We start from the raw sequence: 21,338 nt of genomic DNA on the forward strand, positions 1-21,338 counted from the left end.
GGACAGTGCCCAGGCCTTATCGGATCGCGCCAAGAATGCGCCGAAAAGGTCGAGAAGGCGCCTTTGCGTGGCTGCTGCGAGCGGCACCGGCGCACGTCACTCGGCTGACAGTGACACTGTACGCCAAAGTATCTCCCACCTCAGGGTAGGTAGGTCCCCTCCCCGCCATCATCACCTTACCTGACCTAGCATTCCTAGGTAGGTGCCTGCCCGTGGACAGCCTTAGCGCCGTCTCCTGTCCCTCAGCAGCTTCCCGCTCCTGGTGTGATGCGCATTGCATTGGGGGAAGCTGCTGTGACTGTGTGCCTTCTGGGCTCTGAGGTGGTCGACTCGGTCCGTAAGGCAAGGTACCTCAAAGTATCTCCTCTGCGTTTGGCCTTGCATCTCATACCTCCTAAGCCATTACGTGTACCTCCATGGCCTGGAACCTTTTTTTTTACGCGCTGCATCTGCATCATCTCTTACAGTGAGTGTACTTACTCTCTGATCTTCTTCCCTTTATCCCACCGCCCTGCTGCCGCCTGCTGCTGGACAAGAGACCATCCACCGCTTTTCCTTTTCATTTCTTTGGTTTTCCGATTCTCTACCTTTCTCCTCCCTCCTCCCGTGGACAGCATATTTCTTCTCCCAGTCGGCCTTGTCCTCGCCTGTCGGATATCCGCGCCGCGCACGAGTCGGACGACTGAAACGAAACGGAACGCTGCCTTGCCTCACCTTTGACCCGGCGTCGAAAGATTTCCATACGCGGTGTCCTCTTCTGTTCCAGAAGGAAAACACACCCTGAAAGCTCCTTGTCGGAAGCCCGCGACGACAGAAATAAGGAAGTGACGAGAAGAAGAAGCAGCAGCAGCAGCAGCGAACAGCTTCTTGCGTGTTCGCCGTCGTCGTCGTCGTCGTCGTCGTCCCCCGTCATCGTTGCCCGCCGCCTTTGTGGTCTCTGAACCCGGCCACTCTAAGCCAAAAGGAATACCCCCCCGCCAGCCGTTCTCGGCCCCCCACCTTATCTCGCAGCAAGCCGCTTTTTTCGAGCCTGGGCATTTTTAGAGAGCCACCAAAGAAACCGAGGAACCGTCGTCATCGTCCGTCATCGCCACAACCCGAAATCCGACAGATCACCAACAACCATGGCTCCCGCAGCTACCCACGATGCTCCCGAGGAGACCCAGAGCGACGGCTCCAAGCTGAAGACCTTCATCGGTATTCTGAAGAAGTGAGTAGCGAAAAACCCCACCCGCAGCTGATGTGGCGGTCTGTCTCTGCGCCTTGCGCCGCACGCAACGAGGAGGAGGGGGCACAAGAGAGCTTCGGTTTCAACAGCATCTGTCGTGGCCACGGGCGGGGTTGCCATGGCGGATGATCGACGCGAGCGGAGGCTTCAGAGTCGCAGAGTCGCATCATCGCCAGAAAGGGAACTTTATTGAGTCCAGAACCTTTGCTAACCGCTTCAACTCCCCATCCAGGTTCATTGGCGTCGCCGACCTGGCTGCCGTCCGCTTCTCCCTCCCCTCCCAACTCCTCGAGCCGACGCCGAATCTCGAATACTGGACATATCTGGATGCGCCTAACGCCTTCGTCGCCATCGGCACCTCTGACGAGCCCCTCGACCGCATGCTCGAGGTCTGCCGCTTCTGGTTCACCAAGGACCTCAAGTACGCAAAGGGCAAGCCCTGCAAACCATACAACTCGTGCCTGGGAGAGTTTTTCAGGGTTAGTGCTGGCCTTTTCTCGCGATAGTTATGCGACACGCAGCTTCCATCACTCGCGATGCTAACAGCTGCCCGGCAGTGTAACTGGGAGACAGAGAACAACGCGCCCAAGATCAACACCACAGCCCTCAAGACCGGAAGCGGAACTACCAGCAGCTCCTCCAGCTTGAAGTCTGCAAAGGGCGACAAGAATGCCTCCGCCGTCTCGCTGTCCGTACCCCCGCTCGGCGCCCAAACGCCGGACAGCAAGCCCGTCCTCGTGTCCTACCTCACCGAGCAGACCTCCCACCACCCGCCCGTGAGCGCCTTCACAATCAGCTGTCCCGAGCGCGGTCTGTCCGCCCGCGGCTTCGACCAGATCACGGCAAAGTTCACCGGCACCAGCATCCGCGTCCTGCCCGGCGAGCACAACCTCGGTATCTTCGTCACGCTCGACAACCGCGATGGCGAGACCTACCGTCTGACCCACCCGGCCGCGCACCTCGGCGGCATCCTGAGAGGCACTCTGACCGTCAGCGTCAGCGAGATGGCGTACATTACGTGTCCGAAGACCAAGCTTAAGACGATCCTGAACTACGTCGAGGCGGGCTGGCTAGGCCGCTCCACGAACCGCGTCGAGGGCATCATCTTCCGTTACGACCCTGAAAACGACGACAAGGTGAACATCAAGGATGTCCCCGAGGCGGACATCGTCGTCCGTCTGGGTGGTCCCTGGCGCGAAAAGGTCATGTTCACATTGGGTCCTAAGCCGATGGTAAGCAAATCCTCTTCCTCTTTCTCTTTCGCCTCTCCGAAAACTAACTTTGTCCCGCAGGATTCGCATCCCCCGGAAGCCCGCTACACCATCATCGACCTGGGCCCCCTCAACGTCGCGCCCAAGGTCATCCCCCCCGCCGAGAAGCAGCTCCCGAACGAGTCGATCCAGCTGTGGTCCGGCGTCACGGAAGCCATCCACGCGAAGCAGTTCTCCAAGGCGACGACGGTCAAGGTCGAGCTCGAGGAGAACCAGCGCGAGAAGGCGCGCGAGCGGGAGCGCACCGGCGAGGTCTTCAAGCCAGTCTTCTTCGAGCAGGCCGTCGGCAACGAGGGCAAGCCGCAGCTGACCGAGAAGGGGCGCGAGGTGCTCGTCAGGGCGCAGAAGGGGGAGTGGGACTTGACTGGCATCGTGTAGGGTTACTGCTCTAGGCAAGCATCATCTAGACAGTATTTGTGTGTGTGTGTGTGTGTGTGTGTTCTCCTTTGACGGGATGCTGTGAGATTTCCCGAGGGGGCGGGGTTCGGCTGGTGCATATCACATGCTTACCATTTGCTTTTTGGGGGTTTCCGTCCGAGGGTCAGGAGAAACCGACTCGTCATCCCCTTTTTATTTATTTTTCATGTTTTAACGGCCGACGGCATGACATTACCAACATTGCACGGGTTGAGGTTGCATTCTTTTTTGGGCTGTGGTTTTTGTTTATTAGATGAGAACAGAAAGGGTGCACAGACAACATATTAGGAGAAAGACAAGGTGGACGAGAGTCTTTTTCAGGAAGACGGTAATCACCACCATTCGCTATTGGTCCGATTCAACTTGGACGGCATGGTTTTTGTGTGTGTGTTTTTGCGTTTTTGAATTGGGATGTCTGTCCGTCGTCGTCAAGCATTTCATACACGCTGCACAGCGCACACAGAGATCCCCGCGGTTCCTGAATTTTATGGCGTCGGGGAATTAGATGGTTTTACTAAGAATTGATAATAATACTCCTTTAACTGAGCTGATTTGGTGTCTTCGGACGTGATGTGCTGTGCTAGGGAATGGGTCATGAAGCGAGTGTGTTTTTGGGCTTTGGAATAGGATGAGATGGCAGGAGTTTGAGATTGTCTGGTGTGTCCAGTCTTTTCCCCACAATCAGGGTCCCATCAAGGGTTTCAATGTGAGGAACGAGATGATAGAGATGGTTCGTTTCTGTGTTTGTAATGAGGAAGTTTCGGCATGAAAGCTTGTCAGATGACGTGCTTTGAATTATCAGAGATGAATGTTGAGAGGGGTGGGTGGGTAAGGTGGTTGGTGGCTGAATGCATTGCATAGATATCGGAATGATAACGCTTTCATCATGAAGGGGGGGCTCGGCATGGTCAAGGTTCGTTGGTCTAGGGGGGGGGGGGGGGGGGGGGGGGGGGGCGATGGGATGGCGTTGGAAGTGTGTCTCTCTGTCGGATAAGTTTCTCGGATAAGGGGGAGATCTGGGGAAACGGCTGCGGAATCGGATGACGGCTTGGGCTGGGTTGGTGGTGTCAAGGTTCTTTCAGGGAGGAGAATTTCTGCCTTTGAGGTTCTTCTGGGTTGGTGGCTACGGAAGGCTTTTGGTGATATTTGGTTCGCAAAGGCTTGAAGTTAGATAGCATGGAACTGCCAGGCCATGTGTCATCACAGTGATTTGATATATTGAACACAAAAATTACTCCAAGATTTTTCTGTCTTTTCCTGCCCTTCAAATCGATGAAAATGTGGCAATGAACAAATTGACGCGGATATAACAGCCCAAGTTTCCCAGTTCACCTCGTTCGAGTTGACTTGCTGAATGTATAAGACTTGATAGCAGGGCCACGGGAAAAACATATGCTTAAATCTTGATCAGGTTCACACTTGGAGCTCCTTCATCTCATCATGCTGCTCAGAGGCCAGCAGTGTCACTCTCACCATGCTTGATCAATCTGACCCCTCAACCCTAAGTCATCACAGCTCACCGTCGGCAAAGACGGAGGGCCCCAGGCTCCCATACGAAATCTATTTGCTCATAGTGGACGCCTTCCTCGACTTTGCCTGTACCGAAATCTCTGCTCAACCGAGCTTCTGGCGTCTGAAGAGCGAACAGCAGTATGGCACCGATAGCTTTGTGTTTCCTCGCCAGATGCATCTCCCGCCGAGATTGGTGTTAACCAGCGACGGCGACCAAATCAAGTCACGCCATCGCCTGCTCCGCGGGATTTCACAAACAGACCTAGCATCGCAGAAGAAGGTCAATCAACGGTTCTCGAAGTTCCCGCACAAAGTCCTTGGGTTCGATCAAGATTGCATTGACTACCCGGGATTCGCACACGTCTGTCCCAGCGTCGACATCTTCAAGCATGAGAATGACCATGAACCTACGTACACTCGAATGGCTAGGCTGCGTTCACTATCCCAGCCCACTCCCGCTAACTCGGAACTGCTGCGGGCTATTGAGCATATCCAGTTCCACGGATGGTGTGGCCGCGACTCTGACCTCTCCAGTTATCTTTCCGCTCTGCCGAACATTCGAACCGTCAACTTCACATGGCAACCGCCACCCGATGGGCCATTTAAGGCCGGCCTCAACTTTCACGCACATAATAATCCCCCTGCGGTACCTGAGACCCACCCTGAGGAGATCGAGATCACAGAATGGTGGAAAGTCCTTCGACGATGCTCATCTGCATGGGAAAAGGGGGTTCGGCTCTTCTACAGTTATCACAAGGCCTGTGTGTGGCCTGGCTACTGGCCGTCGTATGAGCTCCTTTTCGACCCCACTCTGACGGGATTGCCTTTCCGGATCAGAAAATTTGTCGATGGCTGCGAAGACTGCTTGGATGCGTTGCCCCGCTACAGCGTTCGCGAACGTTCTGTGCGTAGGTCACAGCCATCGAGGCTTGGTCTTATTCCTGTCGTGGACGATGCTACTCCTTCAGTCACGTTGGACGATGTCTTGACCGCCATCTGCAGGATGTCACGATAATAATCCCGTTCAAGGCCACGCGAAGACGTCACACTGGGATTTGTTGGGATCAGTAATGAGAGGAAGGGACACTCGCGTATTACATTATCAACACTAGGCAGACAGTGGCATCGCCCGCCAACGCCCTTCCAAATTAACCCTTTTTTTCAGTCATGGGTTTTTGGTGAATTGGATCTCGTAGACTTTTCTTTGTGACAGCGGCGTGAAGAACCTTTGAGAAATTAGGAGAAATCTGCAAGTCGGTATTTGAGACTATTCGAGCACACTGTCGAAGAAATCGGGGGCGCTGCGCACAAATGTGGTGACAGCCAACGCATGCACAAAGTCCATCCCCGGAAGTCACTATTGGGCGTCAAAGCCTGTCTGATGACATGAAGCAAAGATTTTGTACAGCTTATCAACCAGGAACTCTTTAATACTTAGAGACATGAAACAGGCAACCCTGAATGAAAACTCTTTTCCTCCTAGAAGATTCAGGCTTGGCTTAGTAACATGGTCCGCGCCTACGCTCGCCGGACCTAGTGGAAGGTGCGAGCTCACATACCGAATGTCAGACACTTGATGTCGATGCTAACTGCTACATAAATACCTCAACTTTGGTCGATTCGATCTTTGAAAGTTACTCATCCCAACACCTTCTCGGCTGGCTAGTACACCCACCCTCACCATGGCTGATACATCTGCAGCTTTGGGTCCCCATAGCTCAATTTCAGCAAACACAGGGGTTTTCAGGGTTCCGTACGAGATCTATTTGCTCGTAGTCGATGCTTTCCTCGAATATGCTCATGCCGAAATCTCTTCCTGGCCTGCTACATGGGGACTCAACAAGAGGAAATGTTCCCAAAAGACTCTCCCTACTTTCGCCTCCACCTCTGACGGCAGACACATCAGGCTCTACCGCCTCCGCCGTCTCAGCATCATTGCTCATATAGACCGGAAGTCACGCAGCCTGGTCGATCGACGGTTCCCAAAGTTTCACTACCACATTTCAGCCGAGATTCGGTGTCGTCCTTCCGCTGCTTGCGCGCAGTTTGTGCATGTCTGTCCCACGGTGGACATGTTCCATGTGTACTGCTCCGAGTATTCACTGTCCCAGCTTGATTCCCAGAGCTTGGATATGTTTCGAGTAATCGAAAACATTCATTACCATGGCACACTTTGTCCGGGAGTTTTCACCGCTATGCCGAACCTCAAGTCTCTTACTCTCTACATTAAACCACCGGGGCTAGATGAGATGTCCATTTTCCATGAATACGACCATGACGCGATTTTACCAGCTGAGAAAATTGGGTGTATTTTCGACCGGCAGGAGTGGAAATCCATTTGCAGCTATTCGTCGAAGTGGGCGAGAGGAATTAGACTCTTCGTCAAGGGCGGGATACGTAGCTTTCGAGACCGGCCAGTTGGGGAGCTTTTGTTCGACCCACTCGCGAAAGGCCTGCCATTTCGGTTGAGGCTATCTGCCGACGACTGCGAGGAATGGGGTCATGCGTGGCCCATCTAGAACCTAGACTACCTATTATTGAAGGGGGTACGTAGTGAACAGCAACCAAAATTTCGTGGCACTGACTCTCTCTAAGCCACCATCTCACGCGCTGGGTCCTTCTCGACATGATATATGGATCAAATCCCGCCAAATGTTATCCGCAGAAAACATCACGAACAGTAGTTTTTGAACGAGCGGTATGCTGTAAACACACTGATGTACGAATCCATCATCACCAGGCCGAGAAAAATGTGAAGCATCAAAAGGCAGTGTTATTGGTGTCTCATCAGGTCATGGCTTGTATTTTCTCAGGCCTAGATTGCTCTGCCTCATGGCGTGTGTGAAAGTTGTCGACCCATTTCGTACAACCCATCTACAAAAATGCCCAAGAATAGAAGTTATCGTGTAACATGGTTTGTCGAAACTAGTTCGGCCCAGCCCATTTTCAGCTAACCAGAAAGAAGTTCGGTTGCCAAAAGCTTGTTGTGTCTGATCCCGTCATGAACAAAGCCCTTCCAGTGGCGTTTCTCGTGTGTAATGTCGAAGGTGATTGATTTAGTAGGGCTTCTCGCCGATGCTGTTGATGGTGTTAGTCACTTGTTGACGAACTCGAAGAATCATGGGATGAACTCACTAGTTGCCGGGGGGAGAGTAGCGGGCAACGACATAGGTGGCACCAGACGAGTCGGTAGCAGTGGCCATGCCGACCTTGGTGGTGGACTTCCAGACGACCTGGGTGTAGTGACCGAAGCTCATATAGTTGGTGGAGCTGATGGTCTCGCCGTTGTACTCGGACTTCTCGGAGACGAAGGCGTTGACGGCGTTGAGGTTGGGGGAGTCGCCGCCGGACTGCATGTACAGGTTCTCGCCCTGGTCGGAGACCTGGGAGTGGGTGAGGGAACCGACGGAGGTCAGGTGGGTGGCCCACTCCTGGGCGTTGGCGGCGAGGGTCTCGTCCCAGACGAGGTCGGGGGTGCCGACCTCGGCGCGGGCCTTGTTGTGGGCGTCGAGGGCCGCCTGCTGGTCGGAGGTGAGGCTGCCGGAGGAGGCGGCAGTGGTGGCGGCGGCAGCGGGAGCCGAGCTGGTGGTAGCCGGGGCGGCCTCCTCGACGACGGGGGCGGAGGTGGTGGGGACGGGGGTGGGAATCACGGCAGCCGGGGTGGTGGCGACCGGAACGGGGGTGGGCTGGATGGAACCGGAGACGGAGGTCTGGCCCTTGCCCCAGTTTCCGAAGCCGTTCCAGCTCCAGCCGTAGGCCTGGCGCTGGGGTTGCCAAGCAGCGGCGTTGGTGGCCATGGCGGCGACGACGACAGCAGAGAAACGCATCTTGATGGTTGTTTTGGGGGGTTTGTGAAATCACCGGGATTCAGCTGAAGAGCTTGGTTGTGTAATGAACGAACGGAGGATGGATCCTGCCAAAGAGCGTCGATAATAAAACCCGAAGGGTGTTGTAAAGGAATGACAGACGCGATAGGGACAACTGTACCTTGGTGAGGAGAGAGAAAAGACGAATGCAATTGAGGGCGAGATCAGGTCATGATATATACCTCGTCGAGTTTGGCAGGGCGAATCTCGTGAGGTCGGGATATTTTGCCGCTGCGCCATTAAACATGAGACGAGCGGTGATCTCCCGTATGCAAGCCCTCCACCTCAAAATGATTAAGCCGGACGCGGCGTCTCACCATACTGGCTCTCTCTTCCTCTGGAGCCCCGAGAAAGCCTTACGAATCCCTTCCACATACCCCTGGAGCGCTAATCAGAGATGGAGGGGTCATGTAGGGGGGAGAGTTCCTAGCGGCCTCCACATGGGCCAACAACAATAACAAACACGGCAGCTTCTTTTTTTTTTCTTTTTTCGCAAGTGCAAGCGAGAGGAGGGGGGATGGATCAAGGATGGGGGATCAGTCGAGGCGAGGCCCCAGGCAGCCGAGGAGAAGGAAGAGGAAGAGGAGGTCAAATCTTGGTTTGCCATGTCTGTGTGGTAGGATTCCGACCAGTGTCCAGATGAATGGTTCAACTTGACGGGGGCTAAAGCAGGTCCCATGTCTCACCACGGGGGCGAGAGAAGACGGGCAAGGGAATAGCCCTAAATTATGTCACTTTGCGTGGTTTAAGTGTTTAGTCTCGCTGCCGGTAAATGGAAGGGATCCTACGTGGGGCCGTGCAGGGCGGTCCAGGCCCGGGAAACTGACAGGACATCCCGGGGGACGCCCAAGACGCCTTCAACAGAGTCCAGAACAACCGGGGATGAAATATGTTCCGCCCGGGGTTCGTTGGATGAAGCGTTGACAGAATGGTGTTGCTCGCCTATGACCCGGGCCCCGCAATTCATTTCAGTCTCTGACACCCTCTTCCCTTGCCTCTAATTAATCCTGTTACAGAGGCCCTAGAAGCCAACCTCCGAAAGGCTGGCGTCAAGGTTTGTTTGTTATGCTGTCCACAAAGAGTGGGATAAGGCGTCAGCGCCCATGGGCTTGTGCGGCGTGCGGGGTTGCGGCCAATGAAAGCTGCCGTGATGATTCTTCTCGTTGTCGGTTTTCTTTTTCGTTTTACCCCTGAATCAGACATTAAACTACCGGCTTGCGTGGGATCGTGGAGCCTGGGCCCAGGCAGCTAAGGAATGTGGGAACGCACAGCAACAAGGCGCTCTGATGATGAGAAACTGTGTTCGTACCGAGACATGGGCATCTCAGCTTCAGAGAAGAAAGAAAGTGTCGGGCTCAAGTAGAGAGGACAAACTTCCCGAAACCAAAGCTTCTCCTGCAGAGTCCAACACGCAAACACACACACACAACTGCCATTCATCTTGCATCCAGTACTGCCCGTGTCGCCAGCTGAAAGAGCCAGCACGGGCCGCGCGGCCCCGCATTCCCGCGCCATTGAATCCGTGGTGTCGGGATTCTTGGTTGGGCTCGTGTCATGCGTGTGCAACTAAGAAGATGGGCGCCTAGACCAGTCTGTGTGCTTGTGTGGTTCATCTGATCTCTCTTCCTCCTCTCCTCGAGCTTTCGAGACCTTCGCGCGTGGGCCGCACATGTCCAGCACTCTAAATTGCCTTCTGTCGTTAGCCTCACGCTGGTGCTACGCGAGATGGGCCCTCCGATGAAGCTAGCCTCCAGAGCTCCGACCAGCCAGACCTTGGACGTTGAAACTCATATCTCGTCAAGGTGGGCCACCGAAATTGCCTAATTCGGAGGTGATGAATCTCGCGGACTGTTCCGGCAGCAGCAAAGGGCATGCATCAGCATCTTGCATCGTCTGTCCTCTTTTTCACCGCTTCGAAGACCAGCTCTAGAAATCTCCTTCTCGTCAAGCTTAAGGCTTGTCATGGATGACACGATGCTGCTAGCCGTAACACCCGGCTGAGATCAGGCAGCGGCGGGGGGCGGGATCCTCCAACCGAGGTTCCCATAGAAAGACGCTCAAGGGTCACCCCTTTTTGCGGCATGCATGGGGAAGACGGATGAGTAGAGCGGATGTTTGATGAGACTTTTGTGGCGACTCTTACGACATTCTTCAGCGTCACTTGAAGTCGAATCCCGCAACGAGTGGCAATTCCACGTCGTCTCCGCCCCCTTCCACGACGGCCCGAGTCAGGAAACCCCCACAAGTGTTCGCGTCGTGCCCATCGAAATCTTTAACCAACAGCCGTAACTTGGAAACACGAAGAGACCCGGCTAGCCATGTCTTAAGACTTTGTTCCCCCAAAGGTTGTTGATTAAACCATCCAGCTATAGAATGGGACGTCAAACGGCTCAAGTCTGTCGGCCCCAATTCTCTTCATCAACTTGTTGGCGTCGTTGCTCCAAAAGCTTGCGCCAGAATCGGACCTTTTACTTCGTCTCCAGCCACGGAATCCTTTCGGATCGGAAATGTCTGTCAGTTGACTTGGAACCCTCCGATCTTGGCGTCAAGGCGCTGTTGGTTCCCGCGGGAGCGTGCCCGTTTCCACCAAATAGCCCGCGCTATTCCTTCGGGATGGCTTCTCAAACGCCGCGGCGACCTGCAGGATTTGAGATTGGGGGCGCGCAATCAAGACGCAACTTTATGATCAACAAACGTGATAAAACGTCCGCTAAGATTATGGATGTGGTTTGTTCTCTTCTGTTAGCAAAAGAAACTCTTGTCATGAGTGCGCAATGCACACCATCTCGATCCCTGGCCCCTTCTGTTTGCTGTGCTACTTGTGGAGAAGACAGCAGATGACGTTACACCTGTGCATCTTGAAGTTGTCAAAGATGCATGCGGACTATGCTGTGCTGCGAAGGAGGAAATCACCCCGGAGACGCAACCTGTAAGAAAGGTCTCGTGGCAAGTGCAATCCTATACGAGTCTAAGTCAGATGCCCCGGCTTTTGGAGGAATCTCGCTTCGAGCGTTTGCCTTCTCCGACTGCGAGCGCAGTACTCGGTAACATCTCAAGTTCTCAAGATCTGCGCGACGCTGGGCATACCGTTGTATGCGCCTTGCCTCTGCCTCCAGGGCGATTGCTACTCAGCCTGTTATTCCCGCTCACGAAGGAAAGCCATTTGCGCAGTTTCCGCCTTCTTATCTGGCTCTAGGTATCCGGAACCTTAGGTAAATACTGCGTCTCGAAAACCACACTGGTTTTTTCGTAAGGTGAGTAACTACAATTGTCTTATTACATCCGCTTCGAATGCTGACCATAGAGAAATGCAGGCCGCCCTGACCCAGCCCCATCGGAGCAATGTTGCCGCAGACTGAGATCCCTTCCGAACAGGTTTCCGGGTGTTCGCAAGAGAACGCGCCAATCAAGTGTATCGCGATGCTCATTGCAGATCCGGATCGCTCCCGAGAATACCAAAAGTCTAGCTTGCCTAGGTTCGCCGGTGCCAGTAGTTGGGACCTGTGCGCGATCCGCGGCGATCGGGGTGAAGCCGAGATATGAGATTCCGATCGTCGTGACTTCGACGCGCGCCAAAACTTGACCAGAACGTGCTTCTCTTCGACGCATGCAACTTTACGGCAGCAGACCAATAAGGCCACAAGCGAAAGAAATGCATAGTCGTGATAAACCATTTCCAATCTCCCAATTTAGGCGGAAGTTTTCATCGAGAATAATCAACGCAATCTGCATACGGACGTGTCCGCGATAACACTTATCAGCTCATAATGTTTCCAATTGTTCTCGTCCCTGTATCTTATCAACAGTCTGCGGGGGTTTAATACAAGATCCCAACTAACTCCGTATCAAGTCATCCGTCGTTTCTTTGCCTTCTCATCCACCGTCCGACGGCACCCCAACCGCTGAACTGTCCGCTTCACAAGAGGCCATGCTCCAAGACCCGGCCGACCGAGCCTCCCGACGATGGAGTCGATCGACCAACGGATGCGTGACGTGTGTGCGGTCCAAGGTCAAGTGCTCAGAGCACCGGCCCGTATGCCAGCGATGCAGCCGCCTACAGCGGCACTGCGAATGGCGCGAACACCATGTTCCCCTTCGAGAACGAAGGCGAGGATTTGGCTCTCTCAAATCTCGCCTTCAGTACGTGCCTCCCCCAATCCTCCCGTCGCACAGCACTGCGAGCCATGCCGCCCACTTTACACCCGAAAGCGACGAAGATTCTCGCGACGGGGAGAGTAGTCTCTCAGAGACAGCAGTGGAAGCAACCGAATCGATGACCACAACTCATCTAGTTCCAAACCGCACCGCACACATAGCAGAACAAGCGGCCATGACGAATGCGAGTAGGAACGCAGTAGCGCCCACTCTGTCGATACTGAACGCTCGACACATACCCTCCCGATGCTCGATTCTCTTCGGTCCCTTGGAGCAGGATGCCCTCTACTTCTTCGAAAATGTATTCTCAAAGCTTAGTCCCAAGACATTTCTCTGGTCCAAGCTCGCCATAGTGCTTCATCATGCCTACGACGACGCTATAATTATGCACTTGCTGTTGGCTTCTTGTCTTAGTACCGTCGCTCGGGGCCATCCGGATCATCAGGTGTTGCAGGCTGCAGAATCTCATTTCAAAAGGGGCACGATAAGTTTTGTCGACAGAACGCAAGAGCATTCATACAGCCACGCGCAAACCTTTATGGTCTTTTGGTTGCTACAGATGACGTACCGTGCCATTTGGGACGACAGGTCTCGTTCGGCCATGCAGAATCTAAGCACCGCGTTAGTCGACTATGTTCACAGACATCACATTCTCGAACTCTTCAGTTCCAGTAGGGGCCTCTTTGAGAGTCCCAGTGGTAGTGCCTCTTCTGAAGGGGACTTCACCGCAGATTCATCGTCTCTCAATCCGGTAGTAATAGCGAAGAAGAGTCTCTTCGCTAGTCTCCTGCTCTTCACAGCGTACGAGGACCTAGACTCTGAATTTTGTGGTTCCGGAGGACAATTTGCTGAACTGATACTTTCTGGCAATGACACATCACGCTCTCTGTTTGCCTGTTCTCGTAACATTCATGCTGACTTCTTCGGGTCCTCCTATCCATGGGAGGAACTGATGGACGATGTGGAGAGGTCTAGGCCACTGGAACTTCACTTTTTCGCAAACATCTGTCTTAATCGACTAAATCGAGCTCATGCGTGTGGCATTGACGTCGAGGAGCTACAAGAAATAGAAGCTAATCTGCATACGTTACGAGAGGTCAGAATACAGCCTTTCACATGTCCCACTTGGCTTCCCGCAGATTGCATCGGCTGACTTCGAATGCCCTCTTCTGGGCTGCAATAGAATTACTCTGCCATTTTCCAGCTGCCAGAAGCTCCGTATTCAGCCGGGAGAAAGTTGATTGCAACCTCATACAGCATAGTAGCACATTTTAATGCTGTTCTAGTTTGTGTTCTGGTTGCCATGGCTTCTATTGCCACGTCCGAATCACTCCAGCGAGATCTTACCGTCGCTAAAGACAATCTTCGCGTGATTTTCCGGATGATAACACACAGTGCGGATCATTCAGTCATGTGGAGGAATCAGTGGGCAGTGTTCGTAATGGCGAGAGAAACCGACGACGAAATTCATCGAGATTGGCTGCTGCAAAAGCTTGGGAATGGCGCCTACGCGGCGGCATTGAATAATAGCAGTGCGCAAAATTTCAACCTCTCGGCCTCAAGAGATGATTAGTTCTCTTCTTTGGAAATATCGCTCAAAGGAGACGCTTTTCTACCAGCCACGTCATCTTCCCGCACGTCAATTGTCAAGATATTGAGCCCATATGTTTTATCACCCTGCTTCTTGTAAGCGTATTACTTCTGTTTGGCTTAGAATTATTGAGAAAATATCCGCGAACTATGTCAGACGCGCTTTGATCCGTCGTCTTTTACTCATTTTACAAGGCAAGTTTCTAACTTTTTCGATTCTCTGCACCCGACCAAGTCAACTTGAACGTGGCAATCCCAGTCATTGCACTCCTGGAGCTCAAGAGGGTCTCCCGTGTGTATTTTGTTCTACGGCCCACATGTGCTTTCGATCGGGGCGCGGTTATCATTACATGGAGATGGTGGTTCTAGGAGAGAAATACTATGAATCGCGGCTGAGCTTCCGAGTTTGCCCTTGAAAGGGGTATTTGCTCAAGTGCTCTCAACCGGGAGAGCTTCCGGTCTCTAATGAGTCAGCTACCTAGGCGATCCCCACCTTGAGTCATGGTCCCGGGTAAGTGGGAAAGCAGAATAGAATATTTTAGCATTCGGCCTTCGAGTAAGTGTTGTGGTGAGGAATGTAAACATGTCTGCCATTACCGTACAGACGTCAGGCAGCGCTCGTCAGCAGTAGCATCGAAGAGTAAAAGGAGTCTCACGGGCGATTTTATCGTAAAAAATTTGTTACAAATGCTGAAATTTCTGTTCGTGGATGAAGATGAATGAAGCTGTGCTCATGGATGATTGGAGTGTTGTGTTATATTCGGTTGCTGAGTTTGGAAGTTGTTTGCGGGTGGCTATGCTGGCTTTAGGAGGGAGATCATCAAGGTAACGCAGTAATTCATAAATGATGCCGATCAGGAGAAAGAGTGACGATTGGTGAGAGCCTAAGTGAGAGATGGATCGCCTGGCCGGCACAGGTGGGATACTTGTACTACACACCGCTGGTAAAGAGAAACTATCCCGCCGGCTCCTTTAGCGATGAATACTGCGTATGTTACCTTATGCTTTCGGTCTACCCCGAAATAACGAGTTGTACAGACATTTTTTGTCCCCTGGAACCGGCTTGCATGCCTTAAAGGTCGCGCGCTCGCATCAAATGGCAGCACTCTCTTCGAACTTCGTGTCTCTTTATGGAAAAGTTTTCTTCTACTCTTCAACATTTGTAAAATCTTCAAGATGAAGTACGGTCACATCATCATCCTCGCTGTTAGCCTAGTTGCGCCGGCAATGGCAGACTGGTGCAACTACGGCACCAGCAACCCAGCCCCTCAGGGCCAAGACTGTGGCCCAGTAAGAAAACTTCACTGACACGATGCGTTTGAGAGTCATAGCTAATGAGCTCTTTCCTCTAGGGTTACTATTTCTACTGCGTATGATTCCAGATCTCTCTTGGAACGAGTTTAGAGTAACTTGTCTCACTAATGCAAACTTCCAGTGTGGTGACCAACCCTCTGATGATCGCCCAATTTGGCGTGAGGACTGTTCAACTCCTCCCTCTCACGATGGTTGCGGTGCTGGGGCTGTAAGTAAACCCGCAGACGACGCTTTCAAAGATTGATACTAACTACTTTCTTCAGGTGGTTTCATGCGTATGGCAAATCTCCGATCCCCGAAATGATCATTTTCCTCTCGTGCGCTTAACTAACATCCCGGTCTAATTAGTGTTCCTAGAGTGGCGGTGTTGTTACTGTATTCAATGGCATGGTGGGGAGGTTAGAGGTTTTGGGACAAGTCTGCCGAAGAACACATGGCTTGAAAATCCGTAGGCCAAGGGTAGTTACTTTACCGTATGAGCTTTGCTAGTCGGGCAGTGTCATTTGACTATCCAGGCAGTATCCACACACACACATTTATAATCCGTAGCCTGTTTCTAAAGCAACTATATTTCCTAATTTCGCCTTCATTATCGTCAATATTTATTATCGTCGTCTACTGTTTTTATCGTTATCGTTATCATCATTATTATCTTTCGTTATTATCCTTATTATAACTACTATTATTCTCTCTATAATTCCAGATTACAGGGGACACTGCCCGGATAAGAAAATGACAATGCCCGACTAGCAAAACTCTATCGTATTGAAGTTTCCTCTAGTCTTTCAAGATTTACCTTATGAGTACCATCATACCATGGGTCCATCTGCCCATGTTTCATACTAGTGCCCCAGTTCAGTTGTCTTCATTTATTTTCTCAGCACAGCCGAGTGAAGAAGATTCATGGTTGGAGGTGGAAAGATTTGTCTCTTTGTTCTGGCGCTAACATACATCCATGGCTGCCAGCCTCTAAATCTGTCCAACTCAACACCAAGACTCAAAGTCCCAGTTACCAGGAAATTTGAGTTTTCTTTCCCAGTTGTTCTCCTTTGAAATAAATTAGAAAGGCTACAGGAGCGACAACCACCCCGATTACAGCCAAGATGGTGTTGCCTATACCATCACCCAATGCCTGATACATCCTGCCACCACATAACGGAAGTAGGCCACCTCCCAAGCTTCTTAGCACAGTGCTCGCCGCCGTGGCACTCGCTGCGTACTCGGTGAAAGCATCTACCAGGTACGCATTAACAGGAACGAAGATGAGGATTGTACCAAAGCCAATTAGGAGCATGCCGAACAGTGGTGCAATCCAGTGCACGTTACGTTCCAGTGTCCACCCGTACAGGAGCAGTCCGGCCGGAACAAGAAGGCTACCAGGAAGTAGCGGGGGAAGTCTGTATTCCGGCTTCGTGGTTCCGGATTTCGCGGCGCCCCGCTTAACGATCCGATCTGAAATTACGCTCAAGACGATATTTCCAGAAACGTTGCCAATCCCGAATGCCAAGTACGTAAGTCCTACGTTTCTTTCGTCAAACGTATCGTAACGTTCGACAAAGGTTGAGCTCATAGTTGTGAACATGATGTAGATATAGCCGTAATTGATCGCTGCAAGCACTGAAAGAAAGAACACAATTGGCGACAAAAAGAGTAACTTGAAGGGTCGAATGATAGCGCTCGTAAATGTCTTCAGATGAGGTTGCGAGGAGGAATCAAACGCGTTGCCAGGTCCAAGGGCTTCTGTCGCCTTCTTCTGGGTTCGAGCATTGCGCTTCAAAAGTGTTGGGAGGTGAGACTCCCTCAGGAACGCTGCAGTCGCAACGAGAATCGCTGCCATCTACAAACAATTGTCAGTAATTCTCCCCACAAGAATGAAAGCCAATGTCGAGAAACCTAGACTCACCGCTATCGCGAGAAACCAGAAGTTCCATCTCCAGCCCATTGCAGCCGCCAGGTAGCTCCCGACGAGAGGTCCGATGGCCGGGCCTAGTAGGACGGGAAGGTTCCAGAGAGCGAGAGCCTTCCCTCGCTCTTCTGTTTTGAAGATATCAGCTACACTCGCAGGACCAAGGGCCAAAGGGCTTGATCCCACGAGGCCAGTGACGAACCGGAAGATGATCAGCATCGGCAAGTTTACTGACAGCGCGCATGCTACGTTGCTAATGATGAACAACACTGAGTTGACGTGATAAATAATAAGTCTCCCATACATCTCGCTTAGCGGCGCGTGCACGAGGGGCCCAAAGGTCATGCGATGTACAGAAATATTGAGATTATAAGAGAATGCCTGGGTTTCAACCCATTATCCTGCTAGGGATTCTGACTTGTAGCTAAAATATACATGACACACCCTGATGCACAGCCAATAACCATAATTGAGCCCCTTATGGCTGACGCTGTTGGTCTATGCTCATTAGAGAGCCAGATAATCTTCTTCTCCCCTTCCGTAATCCAAGTGCGGTGGGGACTAATACCAAGTCCACGGATTGCTGAAGACGATGACGTCTCTCCACGAGGGTATAGTTCGGCTGTTAAAGACCCTGTAACTACGTCTACAGCGCCGAAATCAGTGAGGAGTCGATTTCTAGAACATATGTCGAATGCGAGATTATGCGTGAAACCCTTGAGCGTCTGCTGGGGCGCGCCTGTGGCTGCATCCCAGAGCTGGACGGTCTTGTCACCCGATGCCGACGCCACTATGTCGCTCAGGTGCGGCCAGATCACCCGCCGCCTTAAGGTGGTATGAGGAGCGCGAGCAAGGTGAGCAGGGTGAGTTAGTACAGGATCTCAACTCACGGGCAACGGCGTGTTAGTGTCTGTTACCAGGAAGATGTTTACAGATAACAGTTGGACGATGTATGCTACATTGGTGGCTTGCGTTAGCTTGTTTCAGGCTACCCATCCATCCATCCATCCATCCATCCATCCATCCATCCATCCATCCATCCATCCATCCACCTATCCATCATGTCTTACTATATAAGACAACTAGGGGAATATTTGAAAACAATTTACCCTTAACTAGTCAAAACAGCAACCATGACGGACCTGGCAGTCCAATGGGCCGGATTACATTGTAGGATAACAGCTACTCCCTACTTTATACTCTCTGCTTTTCATGATGTCCTCGTTTGTTGCGGACGGCTTGTCGATGCTCCGCCTCAATTTTCAGAAACCTTCACTCTCCAGAAGCTAGTCCAGATGGTAGGCCGGAGAGTTCACACGTATACTGGAAATCCTTGTCACAATGAGCCTGAGAAAAAAGACCAGCTATGCACAGTAGAGTTGTTTCACCACATACTCAACTCTATCGCCTCTGGTGTCCTCACTTATAGAGACGCAACTCGGAGCATCATAGATGACCTACGTTCCTGTGTGGTGTTCCTTGGTCTTGAAACCGCCAAGTTTACTATAGGGGACTTCAAATCAGATAGTTGGTTGAGCAGCCTTCGATCTGTTGGCCTTTGGCCGGACGAGGCACTGGTACGTTGCCCAGCAATCCGAAATGGTCAGAGCTGATACCACCATTTAGGCAGAGGTGCCTTGGAGATTGACGACTAATTTGAAGATTACGCAAATTCAAGATCTCTGCGGCTTCATTAGCGATACCTATGAATTATGGGAGCCCATGGAAATGTACTCTCTCCATGATACTCAAGCGGTCGTCGTCTGGTACGCAGTTAGTTTTTCCGTCGACTTGGACGTAGGGAAGTGGGACGGCATGTGCATAGATATAAGTACTCTGACATTGTTTCGGACCTGCTCAATGCACGCGCAGCAACCAGGCCAGCTCATTTTTGCGATTCTGGCAATCTTTTCATATTATCGAATCTCATCATCATCATCATCAGGAGCCACTGGGCCCTCGCAGTTCGGGCCTAAACTGGCCTCTCGTGGGAAAGGGTCCATCATTACGGATGTCAACGATCTCTTGGAGGGCAACATCCCAGCGTCATCGTCGTCGATGTAGATGGCTAGCCAGGAGTAGATGGCGATGTGTAGTTTTACGGGAAAGGGATGAGTGGGATAGTAGGCCTGGACGTATGTGGTTAGTTGTGTGAGTCTGAGTAAATGTCGAACCCTGAGCGACCACTGCTGGAGTCAAAGAGGCAGAAAGAAAACATACACAAGCGAGAGTGAGGCCGACATCGAAGTACCGCTGCGCATATTCAGACTCGTACGGCGCTCCTGAAGTGGCGGCATATTCGAGCATCGCAGCTTCGAGGGCTGGCCGTGTGTTAGGATGCTGAGGGGCTTGGTATTTGAGGTCGCGGACGAGTTTGGAGAAAATGGCGCCCAATTTGGGGTTTGCCGTTCCAAGAGCCCTGCTCTCATTAGAAAGTGCCATTTTTGAAGCTGAGCTTGGACTGTCGTGTTGAACAAATGCGTTCTTACAACTTCAAAAAGCAAACATGATCAGATGTACATTACGAATGGCGTGGTTTTAATAACTATCTTCATCAACACTACGTGACTCATGAGCATTTCTGATTTTAGATCCTTTGATAACACGCCGCGGACCGCGGCCTTTCGCCCGTGCTCGTTACCGGAGGATTTGTTTCATTTTTTCCCAGGAGACTTGAAGTCAGATCACGATGTTACGTAGCCAATTGGCTTACACGGCCCCGCACCAAGTCCGGGTACGCCTTTAGTTGCCTGTATTATCGCTATTGGCTAATTCAGGCGTCTTCATCCATGGATCTGGAGACCTGGTCTTATCTCATGTTTGCCACCTTATGGAGCTGGCCCCCCTGCTAACTGGGTCGTCGCTTACTGCCTTGTTAACTTAGCACGTTGTGTGTTGTGAACCCTTGTACAGAGTATCATGATCCTAAGCTAATGCGTCGTCGCCGTTGGCTAGGTACATGCTTCGACTTCAACATATCAACCGCCCTCGGCCCGAACGGGCCGCAGCTCGCCTCTTTCTTTTTCCGTAACGTTTTCGCTTGGTGCATTATTGCTAGCTGCGCCGCCTTATCTGCATGGCACTGAGGCGGATCTTGGCGCTGTTTCTTGCCTAGGTCGCCTTGTTTCTTGCCTAGTTGCTTACCCCCTTGTCGCTTATTCCCCTGCTGCTCACTGCATCTGATCATCTCTCCACACCCAGGCGGATCTTGTCTCCATTCACTGCAGCTTCTTCGGTCACTGCCATGACTGCGTCGTAAGTCGTCAATCGCTCCGCCAAGTCGTCATTGTCGAATAGCAGTGCAGATGTTATGAGTGAATTCCGTTCGTCCTTATCTTGGTACTCACTTTCCACCTCTCCGGCATGGCCATGCGGCTCTCTTTGCCGATCACTGCAACGTCGCGCTTACATGTCCTCTGTCTCGGGTCCGAAGCCATCGATCCACCTATGTATCGCTCTGCCCGCCGTAAATCGGCGCTTACACGAGAACGAGTTAACTCCGCTGCCGCCAGACAAGCTTTCTGCAGCGGAGGCGGCCGCGCGCGAGGATGACAAGGTTGTCGACAACTACCATTCCGTTCTCGGCTAAGCGATAGTTTCAGTCTTGCCTTGATATGCGCGGTCCAGCCCGGACTCGTGGCCGTCCTTTCGGGTTCGGGATTTCCTTTGAGTTTATGCCGACGTTTTCTTACCGGATTTTATTGAATATGGCAGGAGTTGCCTGTGGGGGCAGTACGAGTCAACAACTCTGCTTAAGACTCTTGTCAGACCTGCATCAAATGTAACGGCAAGCACGGCCAGATTGAGCGGGGAGTTGACCAGGCGAAGCCGGTGAATACGTGTAGGTGTCTTGGAAGGATTCTAGACCGGCGATTTGTCTCAATTCAGCAGTTATTGGTGTTGCTGCCTGGCTATGTGGCGCCTTGCCCAACGTATGTTGCCAAGTGACATATGATATTGCGATACAACGCTGAGGAAAACTTAAAAATCACAGCCCACATAGGAATAGGCCGGCGGTAAAGGACATCGGCGGATGTACAGGAAGGCAGTTTCCAGAACCGCGGTCATGTTGAGGACGT

General features: G+C 52.0%; 4 protein-coding genes across 4 annotated transcripts; 1 reads left to right on the top strand and 3 right to left on the bottom strand.

Moving 5' to 3' along the window:
* Nucleotides 1–1,124: 1,124 nt before the first annotated feature.
* Nucleotides 1,125–2,877, top strand: obp1 (Oxysterol-binding protein-like protein 1; the record flags this gene model as incomplete). Its single annotated transcript, XM_037321759.1, has 4 exons — nt 1,125–1,210; nt 1,461–1,707; nt 1,786–2,460; nt 2,521–2,877. The coding sequence occupies 4 exons, from the start codon at nt 1,125–1,127 to the stop codon at nt 2,875–2,877; spliced, it is 1,365 nt and encodes a 454-aa protein (XP_037179504.1).
* Nucleotides 2,878–7,484: 4,607 nt separating this feature from the next.
* On the bottom strand, nt 7,485–8,255 carry PRB1 (Pathogenesis-related protein 1; the record flags this gene model as incomplete). The annotated part of the gene is made up of 2 exons (XM_037321760.1): nt 7,485–7,506; nt 7,564–8,255. 2 exons carry the CDS (start codon nt 8,253–8,255, stop codon nt 7,485–7,487), a joined length of 714 nt encoding a protein of 237 aa, XP_037179503.1.
* Nucleotides 8,256–16,337: 8,082 nt separating this feature from the next.
* radE-2 (Efflux pump radE) lies at nt 16,338–17,478 on the bottom strand (the record flags this gene model as incomplete). The annotated part of the gene is made up of 3 exons (XM_037321761.1): nt 16,338–16,400; nt 16,450–17,190; nt 17,257–17,478. The coding sequence occupies 3 exons, from the start codon at nt 17,476–17,478 to the stop codon at nt 16,338–16,340; spliced, it is 1,026 nt and encodes a 341-aa protein (XP_037179502.1).
* A 427-nt stretch (nt 17,479–17,905) lies between these two features.
* CGCA056_v006513 (uncharacterized protein) lies at nt 17,906–18,010 on the bottom strand (the record flags this gene model as incomplete). Its single annotated transcript, XM_037321762.1, has 1 exon — nt 17,906–18,010. The coding sequence occupies one exon, from the start codon at nt 18,008–18,010 to the stop codon at nt 17,906–17,908; it is 105 nt and encodes a 34-aa protein (XP_037179501.1).
* Nucleotides 18,011–21,338: the final 3,328 nt, after the last annotated feature.

This window comes from Colletotrichum aenigma (assembly GCF_013390185.1).
Source record: "Colletotrichum aenigma strain Cg56 chromosome Unknown KSG_Cg56_contig04, whole genome shotgun sequence".
NCBI lineage: Eukaryota > Fungi > Ascomycota > Sordariomycetes > Glomerellales > Glomerellaceae > Colletotrichum > Colletotrichum aenigma.